Here is a 21,850-nt window from a genome sequence, read left to right as displayed (position 1 = left end):
ACATTCTGTAGCTGCAGAAGCTGCTTCTTATTAGCATCCCTTTGAGATAAGCCTGCAGGACCTCCACAGTTTCTAGATCTGGATCCAGGCTGTTGTGGTGCAGTCCTGCTTCAGTACAGATGCTGAAGGGAAGCCTGAATTCTGAAACACCCCAAACTGTAGCATTTGCACTTGGATCAGCATCTCAGCCTTTTTCTTAGCCATTTTTGTCCATCTGTCTAGTTTTCAAGTCTGGGATAGTTTTCAAGTCAAGATTACTCTAGCTGAATCCTGCTACTTTATATACCTTATAATACACTCTGTGAGGGTTATCTACTGTGGAAAAAACCTGTCATGCTATCCTTCTCCTCTGAATTATTACTACTCCTTGTTTTCCCAAGTGGCTGAGACCAAAGGGAATCCAGAAATGCATGGAGCAGGAGATCTGTCATTCCCACTCCACACCAAGGTGCATTCTTGTAGGGAGAGATGGGCATTTACACTGGAGTTCTGCCATCAGCATTTGGCCAGTTCTATTTTCTGGCAGCCTAGCACATGGAATTTTTAAAAAGAAGATGTACTTTTTATAAAGCAGGTCACAGACAAAAATAAAGACACATTCTTGGGCTACAAGAAGTAGGTCAGGCTTTGGGAAGAATCATTTATGAAAGCTGTTGATCTGATCCTAGTAGTTTATTAACAGTTTTTTGCTTCCTATGCCAAATCTGAATGCTCTTTATAACGAGGTCCTGCTCCTTTTGCTTTAGGTGTGATCTATTCTTCTGCTTTGGTGAGCAAGCTTTTTACATTAACGTTTTAAAAATAAGAGACAAAAAAGTCTGTTCCTCATTTTCCATTAGAGAATATTGTAGTGGAAAGTGAGGCCTCTCTGTGCTGCAGTCCAAAAGGAATAAAGCTGCTTTGTGTCACCTCATTACTCTAAGCTGATGTTTTACCTCAAGACCTTTTTTTTTTTTCCTTTCTGAGGAGGGGAGAGGATTGAAGGAAAGGCTAATTTCACTGCTCAGATCACCTCTGCAGTGCTTCTGTGCTCAATTAATCCATCTAATTTTGGGCAAGTATTTCACAGCCTGCCCGGTGATAAGACTGTGTAGCCCCTGCAGGAGGCTGTGCCAGGCAGGAGGACAGGCTGCTGCTAGCCAAGCATCCAAGTTAGCCTGGCATGACTTATTGCCTCCAGAGTTGAGCTTTACATGCTAATAGCAGTTCAGGACGGGTATCTGTAGGAGGGGGTGTTGGGGCTCAGGGCAGGCACCCTGCACAGCTTGGCTAACAGGGCAAGGATGCTTATCCTCTCTGGTAGCCTGGTGCTCTGGTGAGCAGCAGAGTAATCTCTACAGGGGTGTGTTTGGTTAGCAAACCAGGATTAGGTTCAGCAGTAACTGGGCTGTAGGAACCTCTGGCTTCTTCCACAGCTGGCCTTTGCAAACAGGATGGGTTTGCTCTGCAAAAGCAAATCCTAATTAACAACTTTGTGGAGAGCAGCTTTACAAATAATCCCACCTTTCTGAATATCTGCAGTTACTGCAAGTTTCACTCCCTTTTCTTTCTCTTTTATACTTTAAAAAATATTAATCCATGTAACTGCATACCTTAAATTCACAGGAGCAGAAGAGGTGATGCTGATGTGCAGGTAATGTCACACTCTGCTGTTTACACATTCCTGGAGAATTATTGACATAGCTGACATTTTTCATTCTGTTTTGGTCACTAATTTTTCTTCCTCTTTCCACATTCTCTGTTTTACAGAATTCGATTCAGAAACAAAGAGGGTTCAAGACATTCTTTCTGGAATGGAGAAACCACAGGTATGTGATCCCAAATTACCACACACATGAAAAATGGCAAATGTGAGAAGCTAATTCTGTCACAACATGCTGGTGATTTCACAGGGGAGCACCTCTGAACTTTGCCCTTAATGGATTGTTGCTGCTCTATATATCTGACTCATTTTGGTGGGATATAAATGTAAAACTTCTTTTGTGCTCGTGGATATTTGTGGGCTCTGCCCACTGCAGGAATCATGCCTGTTTCCAGAGGACAACTCCCAGTATTCATACTGTGATGGGGAGCCCAGTGCACCAGAGTGATTTACATTGCTCCTCCCTCATCTCCCCTGGGCTTAATTTTATTTGCTACAATAAATTTATATCTGTAATCATGATTAAATTAAGCTAATTCTATTATTCAGTGGCTATTACTATATTCTATGCTTGTCTGGTTCATAAAAGCATGTGACCTGTAATGGAATTGAATCACCACCTTAATTGACCCTATTAATGCTGGGTGTGCCCACAGCCAGGTAAGGTTATTAATAAGCCCTTTGAATGTGATGGTTTCCTAGTTTGGTGTGTCAAGTGAAAAACAGAAAGGTGTTGTGGATCTAAATGAGCAGTCCAAACAAGCACTGGAAGAAGTGTTTGTGAGGCAGAGGGTCATGCTTTGGCAGTTTTATCTCCTTTGCTCTGTCAGGGCCCAGAGCCTTTCTTTGTCCAGCTGAAAAACCAGTAAACAGATGAAAAAATAACTGTTGGAACCCTCATCTAAAGACTGGCTTCAGCAGTAGCTGGTAAAGCTGACAAAAAGTAATTCTCCAGTGGGAGCATGAAGGGCTGGCTATTCCTTGGATGCAGAAGTGGCAGGTCTCGGGGAGAGGCAGGCATGAGCACAGGCTGAGGTTTATTTTTAGAGTCTGTTCTCTTGGATGCCTTTATCCTGAGTAGATACAAAAGCTGTTCAATCATAAACTGCTCAGTCAGTAGGTGCTGGATCCTTGTGTCAGGTTCAAAGCAGCCACGATCTAAACCAGACCTGCAGACATGGTAAATACCGGGGGGGGCTGCAGCCTGGGTTTCTGTTTGCAAGAAGGAAAGTTACTTTATTTCCTGTAGAAACAAGTGACAAGACTGAGCTGAAAACTTGAAAGAAGAGGTTTTGGGTGATCAGGAGGGAAGAAAGTGCACTTAGCTCAAAACGAGTCTTATTGTAGAGACTGAGCCAATATTTTTGTACTGCTGACTACCTGAATGTTGCCTCCTACAAAACCCAGGAAAGCTGATGTGAAAAATGTTATGTTATACTTGCTGCAGAGGTAAGGAAGAGCAACTCTTTGAGCTGTTCGCAGGATTCTGAGCTCTGTGCAGTTAGATTTATGGTAACCAGAATATCAGAAACAGTGAGAAGCAAATAACTGAAGATAGACCCAAAAAATTTTCCTTGGCTTTTTTTTTTGTTTTTTTGACAAAAATCTAAATCATGACAAATTCTTGTTCAGTAAAATGACATTTAGTGAGAACATGCTGGGGATTGTCTGTTATTTTCCCTGTAACTTTGACATTTGTGAGTAATTAAACTCATAGGATAGTCACAAACCATTAATTGCTCCGATTGATTATGTGTGTGTATAGTCAGTGTTATATCTGATGAAAATACATCACACTATGCAGAATTAGTAACTGGACCTCCCTTATTGGTGACCCTCATGCATATATGAGTAAAAAACAGAACAGTGTATAAAAAAACAATTGTATAGAAAGGAATAATGCTGTTAAAATGGAAGGGCACAGAGCAGTAAGTCAGTGGTAAGTGGAGTGAGGTTGTATATGCAGCATGTAGCTTTGGTTTGTCCAAGCAAGCAGCTCTCCGCCATCTGAAAGGATCAGCCCTTTGGTAACTCCTGCAGGAATTTTCAATCATGGTGTTGCTTTGAGCCATCTTTCACAGAATCACAGAATGTCAGGGGCTGGAAAGGAACTCGAAAGATCATCTAGTCCAACCCTCCTGCCAAGCAGAATCACCTATACTGTATCTTTAATCTACCTAGATACCATACCATCTCTTTAATCTACATCTACCTAGTGTGGCATGTGTCTTTCATCTTTCCAAGTTGTGTGATGGTTTGAGTGTTACCTGCCCCCCCCCCCCACACTTAAGAAAATCACCCAGACTAGACTCAGCCTATCTGGAAATTAAAGAATGAAGCTTTATATTTACAGTTTAGCACATTATACAAGCAGATACTTACAATATATGCAGATATAGGCAGAAATAGACAAGTTAAAAAGTAATGCAGAAACACAGCGGCCCTCCCAGAAACCAGAGTCCCCAGGAGAGGCTCCCAACCACCCTTCCACCTCCTTTCCACCCCTCTACCTTATCCCAGACTTTGTCTTATGTTCAAGGTGAGTTTGGAGAATTGGCCAGGGGAGTTAGGAAGCAGAAGGATTAGTTACACAGACAGCAGGTTAGGGAGAGAAGAGAGGCAGCCAGAGCCAGAGAGCAGCTCTGTTACCTATGTGTTCTTGTTTTCATACATCTCAGCATGCCTATGAGTGCAGTAGATATCACTGTTGGTTCCTTTTCGCAGCCTATAATCTAATTTCCTCTCACTAAAATATCCCAGATAGGCTCAAACTAGCACACAAGTCCAAAATGTCCACTCTCAAACCCAGAATTTGAATAAATGTCTTTACCTGTTTGTGCATCAAGCAGCCAAACAGTGAACTTAATTGTGGCTTTATCCCACTGATGGCAAAAATTCTAAAAGAAGCCTTTTGCTTATCCTCCTCCCCCCCGTGTTTTGAGTGGAAATGAAATACATTTGTAATTCACATCATCCCAGACAAAGCAAGCATTCTCTGAAAGAAATGCCTCAGCGAAGGAAGGGAAACCTGATTCTGGGTTTCCGAAGTGGTGGGGGGTAACGTAGCCACTGCACAACTCGGGGGACGTCACCTCCTGCAGGGTAATGCCACAGGTCCACAGAGTCAGAGCTCGAACATCGCTCTGGCTTCCCAAAAGGCAGCCTGCCCCTGCCGACTCGCTCTGCAGCAAAACTCATATTTAATCATCAGGATTTTTGCCTAAAATTGCAGGATTAGAGCCGTGGTTTGAAAGCAGACTCTCGCCCCGTTAATAACCGTGAATTCATTTGACCCTTGCGTCTTTCAAACGTTGCCCTCAGGGGAGTAAATGAATGTCGCTCGCAGTGTAGTTCTCACACATACAATGAAAGCCCAAACCACACGATGCCTGTGAACGCTAACCCGGACTTGGGAAGATAATGAGAGTTGTAGAGAAACATTGTTCCTTACCTGAAAGACGGGCAGGGCCCCGATACTCATCAGCCTCCTAACCTTATTAAAGTAGCGCAGGAGTTGGGATTCTTTCCCAGGGGCTTTTTATGAAATCATTATTTACACCGCCGAGTTTTGATAGCCTCAAAGGAAGGCATTTACTGGGTAAACTGAGAAGTTTTCAGCAACTAATTAACTGTGCTTTTCTCCAGACACACAGAACTCCTTGTGGGAGAATCTTTTGTTAGGTCTCGGCTAAAAGGCTGAGCCAGTCCCGTTCAAAGCGAGCACAGCCATTCTGGGGACAGATGAGACGGGATGGGGTAATGAGAAAGCAGCACAAAGGTGTACCTGCCCAGCCTCAGAGGAGGTGGTCTGGCTGCTTGTGTTTTGGTTGGTTGGAATTAGGGCACCGTTACTGGTGAAGAGAAGGGCCACGAGGATGCTCAGAGGGCTGGAGCACCTCTCCTGTGAGGACAGACTGATACTGTTCAGTCTGGAGAAGAGGAGGCTCCAAAGTGACCTTCTTGCGGCCTTTCAGTATCTGAAGAGGGCCTACAAAAAAGCTGGGGAGGGACCTTTTAGGCTATTAGACAGTGACAGGACTAGGGGGAATGGAGCAAAGCTGGAGATGGGGAGGTTCAGAGTGGATGTGAGGAGGAAGTTGTTCAGCATGAGAGTGGTGAGAGCCTGGAATGGGTTGCCCAGGGAGGTGGTTGAGGCCTCATCCCTGGAGGTGTTTAAGGCCAGGCTGGATGAGGCTGTGGGCAGCCTACTCTAGGGTAAGGTGTCCCTGGGCATGGCAGGATGGTTGGAACTGGCTGCTCCTTGTGGTCCCTTCCAACCCTGACTGGTTCTATGATTCTACTGAACAATAAACTTCCAGCAAAGTATCTCTGTCTGCAAGTTGAGCATTGACATTAAGCCTGCCATCGTGATGCTGACTCTGTCATTCCTTACAGCCTGACAAGGGCTGGTCCAGATCTGTTCAGCTGCTCAGTATCTTTTGAAAGGTGCTTGTTTCCCTTCTTGAAGTGAGAGGGAACTGGAAGTTAAAGCTAGTCAGCTGGTTTGTGAGTGCATGCTTGTTATTCTCAGCGTATGATAACCCTGTTTATTTAACTTGCCCTTTCACAGCAGAGCTGGTGCTTCCCGCTTCGGGTAGGAGTTCATTGGCGAAGTTAAGTGGCAGCTTTGGACATAAAATCAGATATTGAGGAGATATGCCTTTGGTTGGCAAACATGATACGATACAGAGCCTGTTAGCCCAGGAGCAGCAAATAGTTTTATCTCAAGCCACACAAACAAACCTGTTCCCAGCACTCGCACTGACGTGCACGGCTCTGCGCTCCTCTCTGTACCCATGGAGAGCATAGATTTGCCTTCTCTGACTTTATCGTGCAGACAGTGACCCCCCTCTTGCTTTACTACACTTAACCCTGTGTACTCAGCACAGCTAAGAACTGTAGTTAACGATTCCTGATGTTTATTTTTAACCCTCCACCAGCAGTTAGTGTTTACATGACAGCACCAGAGCAGGCCAGCAGCCCCTCCGGACACTGGGTCAGTGAGAAGTTAATGGTGTAGCTGGAGTCACTAGGTTTGGACTTTTATCCGCTGCGTGGAAACATCTGACTTCAGAATAACAATTTGACAGCTTCTAGCTGTTAGTCCATCAGCTACTTTCTCTTATTTCAAGAAACTACCAGAGCCCTAACTTCTTACAGATTGCTTAAGCTGGTGAAAGGGCAGAGTTTCTGCCGTACGCAGAATATATACGTGTGTCCTTGTGAGTAGTCAGAGAGAAAAACATCTCACTTAGAACATTGGCAGGATATCATGCCTCCAGCTCCAAGGCTGTCTGAATTGATGAAAAAACAATTATGCAAGCATATTTCCATAATAAAAGAAACTGTGTGTTGATGGGCTGGCATGGTAGTGATGTATGTTTAAAAAAAGCAACAACACAAATAAATCTGTTTGGATCTTCCTATCCAGTTTTCCGATCAAAATATTATGTAAATCGCAGCCTTTTAGCTCTAAATATCTGTGTCACAATTCCAGTCACATCTCTGTGTGTACATATCCCTCCAGAATGTGACTTTTCTATCATACTTCAATCATTCAAGATTCTTTGAAGCTATCTAATCCAGTAGCAGCGTTCACTGGTCCAAGTTTTTGAAGCGAATATTGATTGCATGGCAGCAGAGAAAAATGTGGCTAGAGCAAGAAATCCCACAAAAATTCATGAAATGTGCATTTTCATATCTGATACAGCAACAGAACAAGGGGACACAGTCTCAAGTTGTGCCAGGGGAAGTATAGGCTGGATGTTAGTAGGAAGTTCTTCACAGAGAGAGTGATTGGCATTGGAATGGGCTGCCCAGGGAGGTGGTGGAGTCACCCTCCCTGGAGGTGTTGAAGAAAAGACTGGATGAGGCACTTAGTGCCATGGTCTGGTTGATTGGCTAGGGCTGAGTGATAGGTTGGACTGGATGATCTTGGAGGTCTCTTCCAAACTGATTATTCTGTGATTCTGTGAAAACATCTTGCCTTACAACTCGCTTTTCTCATTAGATTAGAATTATTGAATCAGTCAGGGTTGGAAGGGACCACAAGGATCATCCAGTTCCAACCATCCTGCCATGGGCAGGGACACCCTACCCTAGAGCAGGCTGCCCACAGCCTCATCCAGCCTGACCTTAAACACCTCCAGGGATGAGGCCTCAACCACCTCCCTGGGCAACCCATTCCAGGCTCTCACTACTCTCATGCTCAACAACTTCCTCCTCACATCCACTCTGAACCTACCCACCTCCAGCTTCGCTCCATTCCCCCTAGTCCTGTCACTGTCTGATTGCCTAAAAAGTCCCTCCCCAGCCTTTTTGTAGGCCTCAGGTTGAACAGAGGTTTTCTTGTTGGCAAGACTTCAGCATGCTGCTATAAATTAAACTCTTTAGCTTTGGGGAGCACAGGGTTTTTAAGCTAAGATGAGACTTTTTGCAGTGTCACCTGCTTGTCAGTCTGTAAGAAACAGACTTATGACTTGCTGAGAAGGAAATCTCTTGATATTTGGGTATTGCACATGAGAGTTGCAGAGCTGTTCAGCTGGAAGCAGTGTGTTTCCATCTGAGAAGTTCAATATTCTCCATTATAGAAAACTCCTCTCAGAAGCTGGACTGGTAAACAAGCAGTGCCTGAATTCCTATTTGGTAGTGTTTTGTTGCCACATGATTTATGGGCAAGGTGTTTCAATTGTCTTATGAAAAAAAAGTGCAACCAAGCACCTGCATCATTCATCTTGCACCTCCTGAAATAACAAAGTTTTGTGCTGCCTGTTGGAAGAATCTGTTAAAATGATAGAGCCAGTGAAAACCTGATGCACAGGAGAAATGGGTAAAGAAAATAGGAAGCCTCACACTTGCAGCTTCTGCGTGGAGCCTGGATTAAAACAGAATGTTCTCTGCATTTTCAGTGCAGTTCAGGAAGAAAAGCTTGGTTGTTTTCGTTAGGAAAGGAGAGTTTGTGGCAGAGAGCTTGAGGCTGTGGAGGCTCTGAGCTTCCCGTTGGGCTTTTTTCTGAAGGCATGCATGAAAACGTCGTGCTGTCTTTCCAAGATAGCCAGTGCAACTATTGTTATTTATTTCTTTGGAGACAGTGGTGAAGGGAGGGTTTTTTCTCCCCTTTCTTGACTTGATAACAGAAGGCTGTTCTCTGGGAAGCTGCTGTTTGGTACGTGCAGCCGGTGAGCGATGCCTCCGGCACCGTGCCAGCAGGCTCTCCTGGTGAGAGAGGCGGTGCTAGTGCTGTGAGCTGAGTCTAGAGTTACCTGAGCCTGTGCTTCCAGCTGCCCTGCTGGAATGAGACAGTTGCTTTGATGCAGGTGTTTGAGGGATTTTTACAGTCTTTTAGTAAAAGAGAATCCCTCACCCTTCAGGGTGTTCATAGAATCAACCAGGTTGGAAGAGACCTCCAAGATCATCCAGTCCAACCTGTCACCCAGCCCTACCCAATCAACTAGACCATGGCACTAAGTGTTGCACCAAAAGGATGCAGATCATACAATGCAGCCTTTCTCTTAGGGCACAAAGTGATTCATTTGTACTCTTGATTTTTAATTTGCAAGTTGGACTTCTATTGATTTTCCCCTTATGTTTTTGAGTCAGGGTAACCTTGCAGGTTGAATTGTTTGGCTGGCATGGGATGGGTTGTTTTTTTTTTTTTTTACTTATTTGCAGTTGAGTGATCAGTTTCAGCTTACAAGGAGGAACAGGGTGACTAAAAAAGTCATCAGAGTTTGATTAGAGAATCTCCCTAACAAAAGCTTTATAAAAGTAATTGCAGACAGAACGCTGCAGGATAAAGTCTTTGTTCCATTTAGTTCCATTACTCTTCCGGTCATGGCCACAGCAGCAGGTAGCTGCAGAATGATGCAAGTCATCCTTTGCTGGATGCTCAGACAGTGACGAGCAAGTTCACTGCAGGGGGACATCTCTCTGTATTCCTTATCTGCTGGAGATTAGTTCATGCCACGAATTTTGTGTCAATGACCCTTGGCAACCCTTTACTTTTCACCTCTAACTTTGAGATTTTCTTCAACAAATTGATGCTGAAGATGCAAGCAAAAAGCAAATACTTAGAGGAGATTTTTTTTCTCAGGATTCAGAGTAACTGCTGTTTCTTTTCTAGGTTACAAATATTCAAGCAAGAACAGTTTTGCTTTCCTGGTCACCTCCCACTGGCCTTCTGAATGCAGATAGACACAGCAAGGGTTTGCCTTACACCTGTACCTATGAGGTTGCCTTATCGGATAAAGGGAGGGATGGCAAGTACAAGATAATTTACAGGTAACAGCAGCATTTTTACACTTCTGTTTTGAGTGGGAATAAATTATCTGAGCTTCCCAAGGTGTATTCCAGTGTGTGCCCATCAGTGGCACGTGTAAACATCCAGTAATCTCTTGCTGGTGTTCCCATCAGCCTCTCTTACTGAAGGAGGTTGCAGGGTGCTGGTTGAGTGCATGGCACAAGGTCCCTAGTTGCCTTCCCCTCCCACCTCCCCAGCACATGGCAGATCTTGCATGCAGTACTGCCTTTAGTGCTAAATATCAAAACCTTTAGCATACACCATGCAGGGCAGGACATCTGCCTTCCTAATGGGCTACATTTGTGTGGCCTTGCAGAATTGAGAGCAGTAAAGCTTGCTTTGTGAGCTAGGTTGAGCAAAAGCTTGGGGGCTTTACTGCTTCGTAGTGCCTTAGATGAGCAGGGGAGGCAGCCAAGCAGGCTGTGTAGGCTCCCCAGGAAAACCCAAATACTTGGCTCCCACCAGCCTTCAGTAAAAGTTCTGGGGGATTTCACTGTCTCTCCCTGCAGTGATCCTCTGAGCTCACTCTGTGATCAAGTACATATGGTTTTATGCTTTTCTTTCCCCCTACCAATGACGTCCAGGAAAGAAAATTTTGAGATGTGACCTTGGCTGTTGAGAAATAGCTAATCCTTCCCAAATCTCATTAAATAAAGTCCAGGTGATGCAGCATTTATGGAATTACCTCTTGAGGCCAAAGCATCTCCTTTCTTAAGATGTTCTGTGAATTATAGAGTATTCCCCATGGCGTGCTAAAGGTGGATCTGCTTGAACTGCCTTGGGTAATATAAAAGGAGCATATTAACTGGGAAATGCTGCCTGATATTTTTCTGGTATTTACACTAGCTGTTTGTGAGCCATCTCTATAGGTTAATGTGTACTGCTGAGCTCTTAAAACGGGAAGGACACTGTCTAGTACTTCTTGTGCTTGCTGTTGTGATGACTGCACAATTTCTCCTGGTTATGAAATGTTGTGCATCTGTTTTAAAGCTGCTCATAGTAATCTGTCTCCTGCTGCTGGCCAAAGGACAGCCATTAAGTTAAGGTGCTCCATCACGAGCAGCAGTTGTCATTATGACTGTAGGCAGCAGAAAGTCTCTAGTGTGTGGAATACATTTTCTGTGCAGGAAGGTGCACTCATTTCACAAGGAAACTAAAACCATAACTTTGCAGAGCACTAAATTATATGAAGAAAATAAAGTTGGGGGGGTTTGGGTGGCTTTCTGGGAACCCAACAGGCATCTGCTTTCTGGATGGTTTTGTTCCCTTGATTTTGAGACATCTCCTTGTATTTTTCCTGTGAGCTACGAAATACTTCTTTATGCTAAATTTAGGTTTGCCTTGTTTGCCATAGTTTAATACAGTCCTAAGCCAAGCACTTCCAGGAGATGGCTGTTACTTGCTAAGCACTGACCCATACAGCCTTCTCAGAACTGGCAACACATGGACTGACTGTGGGGTTCATTTATCAGCAAACAAGCCACAAGCAGAAAGAATAGTCCTGCCTCTGTTGGCTGCATTAATAGGTTATGGGCTGTTTTTTTCCTAATATGTCTGAAACTGTACTTTGACTCTTCTTGCTAGTGAAAGAGATCTGGGTCCAACTGTTAGATCATTAATAAAACATCTTCTTGCCCCAGTCCTCACAGAGAGTATGGGTCTGGAAGAGCAAGCAAATCAGTGAAATGGTTGTGAAACAAACTGTACTTTTTCCTCTGAAGTTCAGTGACTTAGTGTATGGTATTTTGACATTCTGCTCTTTTCAGCTCCTTGAGGGTTGAAAAGCACAATGAGCTTCGTCTGAGTATCAACAGAATGTAAGGGCAGCACTGAAATAAACCCTCACAGATATTTCACTGTGTCAGTTGAGGTGGTAATAACTTTTCTCCAGCTTTATGAGGTTTTGAAGAAACACAAAACATGTTGACAAACTGTTGGTGTATTGTTCACTACTGGGTTTCTGTGGTGAGATTTGTCTTCTTTCAGATCATAATGTGAGGGAGCTGGGTAGTCACTGGCAAGTCACTAGCTGTGCCAAGTCTGATACTGCTCTCATAACTAATTGATTTGTTGGGTTTGGGCTTTTTTCCTGCAGTGGAGAAGAATTAGAATACAACCTGAAAGACCTTAGGCCAGCAACAGATTATCACGTCAGGTGAGTTAGTAGGACTATGAATGTCACTTAAGTAGAGACTCTTGAATTATATGTGAATAAATGTGAAAGGTTTTTATCCAACTGTCCAGAGAAACTCAAGAATTTCAGGGATCACCTCTGTAGGTGTTTGGGGTTTTTGTTCAGTGGCTTCTAAATATTTTCTGATGGATCTCTCAGAATTTCAAGGATCACCTCTGTAGGTGTTTGGGGTTTTTGTTCAGTGGCTTCTAAATATTTTCTGATGGATTTCTCTCAGAATTTCATGGATCACCTTGTAGGTGTTTGGGGTTTTTTTTCCTTCTCAGTGGCTCCTAAATATTTTCTGATGGATTTCTCTCAGAATTTCAAGGATCATCTCTATAGGTGTTTGGGTTTTTTTATTTGCTGTGGCTTCTAAATATTTTCTGATGGATTTATCTCAGATTTTAAGTTAGGAGAGTGTGGGCAATCGCTTGGAAGCTTTTTGAGCAACACATTTTTTGTCTTTTTGGTTTAATTTCTGCAGTAAGAGGAAAAAACACATTCAAGTATTTATATTTCACTGAGACAGTGCTTGTGTGTGAAGGTGGGATACCTCATACTTCTTAAACATTTCACTCAAGCAGCAGGTGTTTCTTCAGTTACTGTAACATAGATGTGCTAGCGCTGAAAAGTACACCAGTGCAGCTTCTTCCTAAATACTCCTTGCTTTGTGAAGTAAACCTGACTGCAGATCCATCTGCCCATAGTAATTCAGCATTTACTTCAAATTAAAGAGGATTCACACTAGCTTGTCTGGATATTTTCAGAGCCTCTTTCCCTTTGATTCTAAAAGTGCGGTTTGCACATTACTACTAACACGTTCTCAGTTTTGTTCCTTGATGTTTTCAACACCATCTGTGTTGTTAACCTCTTCACGTTGCGTTTCTTGAAAGACTTTGCTTCAAATTGGCATCATGTTCACTTAGGCTCTGTACCCTTTAAATAAAAATAAGAAATCCTTTCACTCCTGTCTGTTGTTTCCTTCCAAGGTTTGCCTTGTTTTTTCACGTGAAGGCTGCTCCTGTTTGTGAAACTTCAAAGAGCAAACACTTTGCTTCTCAGCTCCTAAAAAGACTCAGCACTGAAACGTGCCTCTCGTGTTCTGGTACCACAGCTTCCTTGTTTTAAAGAGTACTTTCTAGTGGAACCCTAAAAATGATCTTTTCAAGTGGAAGCACAAGACAAGAAATAACTTCTTGTGAATAAGTAAGGCTCAAGGGCTGGGCAGGAGTCCCGGTCCTAGCAGTAAATGGATGGTAGCAAGGAGGAGAAGGTTGTAAAACACTGCTGAACTTCCTGCTGTAAACACCCGAGCATCACTTTTAAAGCCAGCTTCAAACAGCAGTGTGGTCCCCGTGCACAGCATGGCCGTGAGGTCTGGTGTGATGTTTAGGAGCCTTGTAGCTATTTGCCCTACATCTTGGCTGACTTTACCTACCTACAGCTCTCTCCACCTTCCTGCAGTTTCCCAAGTTATACATCATTTGTGAACAGTTAGCAATAACTTTTCTTTCAAAAGAAGTGACTGCTAAATGTAAGAGTCAGTCTTAAACAGCAGCAGAGGGAGCTGACACAGGTAAGGCTGCCTGCTTGCTCGCTCCACAGCAGGTTTTTTATTGCCCACTGCAACTACTTCATATGTTAATGACTATGAAGAAATAAATCTCTTAAGTAAATAAATTTATAGGGCCAACAATTAGTCAGCAGGTCGCCTTGGGTCTCCTTAACCTTGGCAGCATCTCTCAGGGCTTCATGTCCACACAGAGAGGCTGTTGTGCTTGCTTCTGCCCTGCTGCACCTGGGCACCCAGGACAAGCTGCTTCTCTCTGAACCTACCACCTGCATTTCTTCAAGTAATATTATTTTGGTACCTTCAGAGATGATTGTGTTCAGGCTTTCAGTGACTGGCAGAAGGTGCTCGTTTTGTCAGGGTTGCATTGGCCCATGGGATGTGTTCGATGCTTTGCTGTGCTGATCTCCAGCACACACCTACCTACCATTCACAGACTTGATCAATAAATTGGCATTTCTTTTCACTCTTGGCTGCCAACAGGTGATGGGCAAAGCAACAATGCAACAGTGCTTGCATTCCACTCCCAAAAGGTTTGATTCTACGTAGGTGGCCACTGTGCATAAGTTAGCCTTATCTACTGAAAACAAATTTAGAAGCTGCCCTTTCTCAAACTCCACATTCAAGTGCACAATAGTTACAGCCAGCTTCAGGGTCATCGTCTGGTCATGGCTCCAACTCTTTTTTTTTTTTGAGTAGAGGACTTCCAATTTGTGCTTTCCTTTTTGCTGCATGGAAAATGTGAAGGGGAAAAAATAACATCATTAATTTCTCAGAGCAAAGGACCTCGTGAGGAAGTGCTCAACTAGATTGTATTCACTTTCCCACATTATTTGGTATTGTATATCCCCCTCTGTGCCAATGTATAGAGGATTTGCTTTGAAGATTTTTAGTTCATCAGAGTAATTTTTCTGAGCTGTTTTAGGTCTAGCTCATAGAGTTGTTCAACTAAGTGTCAACACCTGAGCTATGTAGGAGAAAATTGTACCCATGGAGGGAGACCAGTAGTTTCCACTACGTGGGAATCAAGTAGAAACAAGGCATTAAAGCTTACACCTTTTTCTCATGAGACCATACTTTCTGTCATGTTGCAAAGGGGATTTTAGCTCAGTGTGTGAAGGTCTGGCACTAGGAAAGGAAGCAGTTGTGGAAAGATAACGATGATAACTTATTGGTCTGTGAAAGTATTTGCACAATACACTATTGTGTTTTCTTCTGCTGTCATGTTTTTTGCATACTTGTATCAAAGTGGAGTAGTGAAAGCCACAGGTCTGTGAGCAATCTATCATGGGTGGTGTCGTGGCTGCTCTGGTGGTCAGATGTCATGGCCGAGGCAGTGCTGTCTCATTTCATAGTTGTCAGCAGATTCATAACCCAGTTCAATATTGCTTCCAGGGTATATGCAATGTACAACTCGGTAAAGGGATCCTGCTCAGAGCCGGTCAGCTTCACCACTCACAGCTCGGCACCAGAGTGTCCCTTCCCACCCAAACCCTCGCACAGGACCAAAAGCTCCTTAACCTTACAATGGAAGGTAGGTAACGCTTGGGCTGGGCAAGTAGGCAGTGAAAAATAGAGTTTACTGGCAGTGAAAGTAGCTGTTGAAAAGAATTGAAAGCTGAGACAGTCATTTTCAGTAAGGGACTTGAACTTGCTGTACTCTGACAAATCCCTCCCTGTGCAGTGCCTTGACTTTTAAAATGTATGTGTTTCATTACGTCCAGCTTCTTCTCGGTATGTATTTGCTAAGAGGTTGCCAAGCTATGTGCAAGCCCCAGGCTTTGGTTTCACGTTAAACTGGAGTCATTTGCCTGGAGGGGAAGTAGTTTTCTCTTGTTCCCCAAATCACCTTTTGTTTGTTGTTGTCGTAGGCACCCGTTGATAATGGTTCAAAAATCACCAGCTACCTTCTGGAGTGGGATGAGGTAAGTAGTAACTGGTTGAAATAAATACATAAATAAATGGCACTCAGACTTTACAAGGATTTGCTGAGGAAAGAAAAATAATTAAATACAGGAAAAAGTAGAAGTAAGTAAATGAAATCCTCATGGCATTAGGTAAAGAGATGAAAGGGTGAAAAGGGCAGGAAGAGACAAACTTTTCATTCAGTGTAGTTTAGGCAGAGACAGTGTTCTGCTTCTGTACTCTTGAAATGTAACTTTTTATTGCTCATTTGGTGCACTTTATTTGTTAATTAGCATTATTATTGTATTGCACTTGCAATGTATCTGAAAGTTCTGTTTGTGATCTTTTTCTTCTGGATGCCAGCTGCAGAATAAAACATTGCTCCTGCCTCAGGGGAGAAGGCTGCATCACTTTGCAGCCCTTCCTGCAGAGGATGTATTCAGGGTGTCCTTTACACACACAGTGGCAATTAGTCCTCTTCCAGACAGAAAAGGAAACAAGTTTCCCTGTCCCAAAGATCCTCCATCGCTAGGGAGCAGTGTGCTGTTGGGCAGAGTGCCAGAAGCCAGCTTTTCTGGGTGGTGGGTTCTGGCTGTGAGTCCTCCCTCCATCCCTTTCTGCCTCCTCTCCATTGTGCAAGCTGTATTTCTGCAGAAAACAGGAGTAGTATCTTTGGAGGCAAAAAATACCTATCTGGTGACAGAGGAGGTTTGAGCAACATGTAAAGAGTGAAAGGCGACTGGTCAGGAAATGAAGATTGCAAAGGAGTGGTTAGTTGTTGTGATGGTTTGGGTGTTCCCTGCCCCCCCCCCCCCCACTTTGGAAATCACCCAGACTAGACTCAGCCAGCTCTGGAAATTGAATTAAGCTTATTATTTACAGCTTAGCACAATATACAAGCAGATATTTGCAGTATATACAGTTATAGACAGAAATACACAAGTTAAAGGTAATACAGAAACACAACTCCCTTCCCAGAAACCTGAGTCCCCAGGAGAGGCTCCCAACTGCCCCTTCACTTTCCCCCTATCCCTCTCAACCTTACCCCAGTCCCAAGGAAGGATGGAGGTTCAGCCAGGGGGTTAGGAAGCAAAGTGGATTAGCCAAAGAAACGGAGGGTGCAGTTAGGAGAGAGAGATGCAGCTCAGAGCTCGCCAGCAGCAGAAGTGCCATTCCCTTATCTATGTTTGGATTTTTGTTTTTATACATCTCAGCAAGCCAATGAGTGAGGTAGATATCAGCCTTGTTTTCTTCTCACAGCCTGTAATCTAGTCCTCACCAAAACACTCTAGCTAGCTTCAAACTAGCACAGTTGTACAGTCTGAGCAGCATCTCTAGAGGGTTTTAGTAATCTAAAATCCCAAAAGGAGTGTTCTGTTGTGAATGTTTTCCTTCCTTTTTTTGCTGCTAACATGTTCCCAGATCGTTTTGCTACGTGTTGGGGGCTTGGAACTGCTCGCTGTGCAAGCATTTCTTGTGTGCAGTGGCACAGAGTCTGCAGGATAAGAAAGGCACTGAGCTGGATTAAAATGAAACAGTAGTTTCAGAATGGATTGCTGCCCCTCAGAAGAGGAAAGGTTGGCAGTGAAGGAAAAAAATAAGTGTAGGGTATGAGGTCAGTGAAAAGGAGATTAAAAGGATTTTTCTCTAAAAGTATTGGCCAAGATGATCCGATTGCATCTTCTGTGACACCTTGACTGTGCAGTAGTGATCTTTTGCAAGGCTTCCAGTAGCTTGGAGCCATGGGATGAGAACAGCACCAAGCAGTGGGAATGTGAATGATTCCAACCTGCAAAAGGAAGAGAAGCCACAGGAAGACTTGTCAGAAGAAAGGCCAACAACAGACTGTTGCTACAGGGCAAATATTTTTGTTATTAATTTTGTCCACGTGGAGCCCAGTCATAATTTTTGATGCATATAAGACAGTAGTAAAATGCTCATGTCCTGTGAACCCTGTAAGACAGGTTATATACCTAGAGTTTTGTCTCCTGAAGGAAGTGTTATGATGTCTGCTTTCCACAGGGCAAAAGGAATTTGGTTTGGGCTAACTCATGTACCAATAGGGGGAAAATGAAAGCATCCTGACTGCCTTAGGCTATCTATTTTCATTTCCTTGTTTTCTCAGTAACAATCCTGAAATGTGAGCCCTCAGTGGGTAGGTAGCCAGCAAAGATGGAAGGAAATGGCCCTGCACAAATTCACTTGATGTATGTCCAGGAGTTTGATATGACTCCTGACTGAAATGTAGTTGTCTAGTCCTGAAATAGAAGCTGTACCTGTGACATGAACTCTGAATTTATTTGCCCTGTGACATGAAACAGAAATGCAATTTTGAGTTGCTGAGAATTAAAACTTGCTATTAAGGCTCACTGAAAACAAACTTTGAAGATGCTCCTGCATCTGCAGGAGCCTTTTCTACCTGCCACAGTGAGCTCAGCAAGCTGTTTCACACACCATTGCATGTTGTGCCTCCAGGGTAGGGTGCAGTTAGCTACTGGAGTTATGCAGCCAAGTACAAAAGAGAATTATACTGCAGTGCCCTATGCCCATTCACTTGTTTGTGTGAAATCCACGTAAACAAAAACAGAGAGTTTGCTACAATGCCACACTGTGTCCTGGTGAACTCAAGGAATAAATACATCAGGGAAGAGAACTCTTGCCAGGCAACAGCAAGTGCTCTGCCAGATCTCAGCTAGAGCAGCATTCATTAGCTACAGGGCACAGAATAAAACATAAACATGGGAAAATCAGCAATCAGAAGGAAATTAAGTTGTAGCTGTGAAACAGGGAGGACTTTGCCTGAGTGGAGAACAAGAAATCTACCCAATGGTAAAGCTAAAATGGTAATCTGCCTGGAGAAATCCCTTACTGGGGAGATTTAAACTAGATGTGAGAAAGAAGTTCTTTACAGTGAGGGTGATGAGACACTGGCACAGGTTGCCCAGGGAGGTTGTGGATGCTCCCTCCCTGGAGGTGTTGAGGCCTTGAATGATCTGTTCTAGTGGGAGGTGTCCCTGCCTGTGGCATGGGTTGGAACTGGATGATCTCTGAGGTACCTTCCAACCCAAACCATTCTATGATAGCCTGTGGGTGAGCTATGACAAGCCCTTGCAATGCAAAAGCAATGTGCAGGTCCTGGAAAGCTGTCCTCTAAGGGCTGTAGCCTCAGGCTGTAGAAACAAAACTGGCATCATGCCTGAGAGACATGGGGAGTGGCAGAGGTGGTTGGATGAGGCTGTCCAACTGTATCCCAGGGACAGCTCAAGCTGTGCTAACCGCTGCTGCTGAGGGAAAGGCTTCAGCATGATGGGTGACAGGCAGTGTCTTTCTGAGGCAGTTCAGATCTTGGGGTATGCCAGATGCTCAACAGCATCTCAACTAGTTCCTTCTATTATTTTTACAGGGTAGAGGCATAGTTTATAGCACCTCTAAATGCAGCTGGGAGCGTAGGTGGCACCGCTGGCATATGCAAAAAGTAAAGAACTGCTGGAAGACAACAGCAGAAGCTGCACATTCGACAGCCCTGGGATGAGGCTGGGTTGTAAATTGTGGTGAGAGGACAGAATCTCATCTTTGCGGCTGCAGTTGGGAGGTCCCAAGAGCGGAGCTGCATCAGCACCAGCTGGCTGCTGGAGGGGTCTGTCTGTGACTCTGGATGCAGCACTCCTCAGCAAACCCCATGTCAGCCTGCATACCTACCACAGGGCCCCTGCTTCTCTGGATGGCTCCCAGGGGACTGGAGAAAAGTGTTTGAGGTTTTTTCCTTCCCTGTATCTAGCTAAGAATAGACACAATATCGTTCCCATTCTCTTATCTTTTCTCATACATGCCTCAGAAGCCTTCTCTTGTCTCATCAGATGAGCTTTAGATGAAGCACAAACAAGCTGCTTTTGTTACCTCGTTGGAGTTAGGTGTGTGCCCCTGACCTGATTTGCTGACGGGAAGGTTGTACTGCTCAAGATATGCCAATCAGACCCAACTTCTTCCCTTCAGTTTTGGGTTTTTTCCTGATCTGCTGACTCGAGAAGACAGAGTAGTCGACAGGTAAAACCATGCCTGTTGTTCCACCCTTTTGCCTCCAAAAGAGATTAATTAGTTTGTAATGTGACTGCTGATACATGTTAGCTTGAAAATGGAAATCCTTTCTTTCTCAGTACTGATGCAGGCCTTTGAATTTCGGTTGTAATGCCTCACTAATAAATTGGTTTACCTCAAAGTGCCTGAAGAACTGTGGAGGAGAGTGTGAAAGATGAGTTCAGCTCCTCTTCTCAAGTATCTTGACATTCAGTAGCATCTGAGCATGCCTTCCACCTCTGAGTGCTGGCATTGGCAACAGCAGTGTAGCCATAAAATTTGTTTAGTGATTAAGGCAAACTCTGCTCTCAGGCTCCTTTTTGTATGAACTTTACAAACCTGAACTCTTTGAACTTCTAGACCTGAACTAGTTAATTGATCAGTTTGTGTCAAGGGACTTTTTAGGCTCTCAGGTAGTGACAGGACTAGGGGGAATGGAGCAAAGCTGGAGGTGGGGAGGTTCAGAGTGGAGGTGAGGAGGAAGTTGTTCATCCTGAGAGTGGTGAGAGCCTGGAATGGGTTTCCCAGGGAGGTGGTTGAGGCCCCATCCCTGGAGGTGTTTAAGGCCAGGCTGGCTGAGGCTGTGTGCAGCCTGCTCTAGGGCAGGGTGTCCCTGGCCATGGCAGGGGGATTGGAACTGGCTGCTCCTTGTGGCCCCTTCCAACCCTGACTGATTCTGTGGTTATTCAGGGTAAGCAAAAGGCTTATCAGAAAAAAAAAAAAACCAACAAAAAACCAGCATTAAACATCCACCAAAGAGCAAACCTCACTGTAAAGGATGTGAAGCTTGCTCCTGATGCCAGCATTCATCAAAATCAGTAAACTGCAACTGCATTGAAAAGTGCCACTGGCCCTGCTGGAAGAATCAGGCCTTTGTTACTAATTAGATGTAAAATGATCGTTCTCTGATTAAGTGGTAGTAAATAAATGTTTCTCTTGTACATATGGATAGCAAGAGTTTATTCTCGGTGGGAAAGTGGAGGAGTGTTCCTGACTCAGAGACAAGGACATGGCTCTCATGCAGTGCCTGTTGGTGGTTTTGTGTGTAACTCAAAAGCAGCTTTTATTCTCATGCAGTGTCTCCTTTGAATTTGCTGGGGAGAGAGACAGATGAGATGCCACACTACTTAATGATTTGGTGGTGGATAGTTAATGATTAAGTTTACACAAGAGATAAATGGCGATCATTTTATTCTGTCACAAAGTCTTAAACATCTCAAGGCTAGCAGATAATCTATCTGATAATCCAAAGTGTGTGTACACAGAGCTCCATGCTCGTGCATGGGTTTGTGTTTGTTCACCTGCCTGCCCTCCAGAATCCTAGATTGGCTTAGGCTGGAAGGGACCTTAGAGATCATCTACTCCAATCTCCCTGCCATGGGCGGGGACACTCAGCTACTCAAGGCTTCATCCAACCTGGCCTTGAATGTCTCTAGGGAGGAGGCATCCACAGCCTCCCTGGGCACCTATTCCAGAGTCTCACCACCCTCATACTGAAGAACTTCTTCCTAAGATCCAGTCTAACCCTCCTCTCCCTCAGCTTAGAACCATTCCCCCTCATCCTGTTGCTAAACACTCTCATGAGAAGTCCTTCTCCAGCCTTTCTGTAGAATCCCTTCAGCTGTTGGAAGGTCCCCTCAGAGTCATCTCCTCTCCACACTCTAGATGTGTCCTTCAGCTGTTCCACTGCTCCAAGATGTGCAGGAAGAAGGTCTCGGGTGAAGATGGGGTTTGTGTGTATTTTAGGGGTATTTCCTAGGTCCTGTCTTCCAACTGTTTGTAGATCCAGAAAATGCAGTCCCTCATCTAAGAGCTTGCACAATAAATGCTTTGCAGAGACATTAGGGTGTGTTTTAGTAACTGCTGACAGTTTTCTCCACAGCTTTGTGTCAGATTGAGTATCAGTCTGTTGCTTTTTATTGCCAGTATGAACCAAAGACAGAAGTTACTGCTGGCATGGCCAGCAGCAGGCTGCTAGCTTGCCTCCTGTTTGCAAATCTGAGAGTGGCAGCTTTTGTTCAGGTTTTTTCCAGTGAGATCTTGTGAAGAACTGGGCTCTCTTTCTGCATCCACTGTACCTGCTCATTCCTCCTTTGCCATTTATTTGCCATGTTTGCTGCAGGGAATGCAGTCAGCAAACCCCATTTCAAGTCTGAAACCTCTTGTTTCAGTAAAAGCTGTCTC

The 21,850-nt window shown here is 44.2% G+C and overlaps 1 protein-coding gene across 4 annotated transcripts in view; it reads left to right on the top strand.

The window, feature by feature from the left end:
* FNDC3B (fibronectin type III domain containing 3B) overlaps positions 1 to 21,850 on the top strand; it is a 269,308-nt gene that overhangs the window by 166,793 nt on the left and 80,665 nt on the right. For all 4 annotated transcript variants that reach the window (XM_064164835.1, XM_064164834.1, XM_064164833.1 and 1 more), the window contains exons 7-11: positions 1,750 to 1,808; positions 9,765 to 9,922; positions 12,037 to 12,096; positions 15,083 to 15,221; positions 15,559 to 15,612. In XM_064164835.1, coding sequence (XP_064020905.1) covers positions 1,750 to 1,808; positions 9,765 to 9,922; positions 12,037 to 12,096; positions 15,083 to 15,221; positions 15,559 to 15,612 — 470 coding nt within the window. The remainder of the gene's footprint in view (positions 1 to 1,749; positions 1,809 to 9,764; positions 9,923 to 12,036; positions 12,097 to 15,082; positions 15,222 to 15,558; positions 15,613 to 21,850) is intronic.

Source organism: Pogoniulus pusillus, chromosome 26, assembly GCF_015220805.1.
Source record: "Pogoniulus pusillus isolate bPogPus1 chromosome 26, bPogPus1.pri, whole genome shotgun sequence".
Classification (NCBI taxonomy): domain Eukaryota; kingdom Metazoa; phylum Chordata; class Aves; order Piciformes; family Lybiidae; genus Pogoniulus; species Pogoniulus pusillus.
The sequence above is the reverse complement of the archived record's forward strand: the minus strand, read 5'-3'. Positions and strand labels throughout refer to the sequence as shown.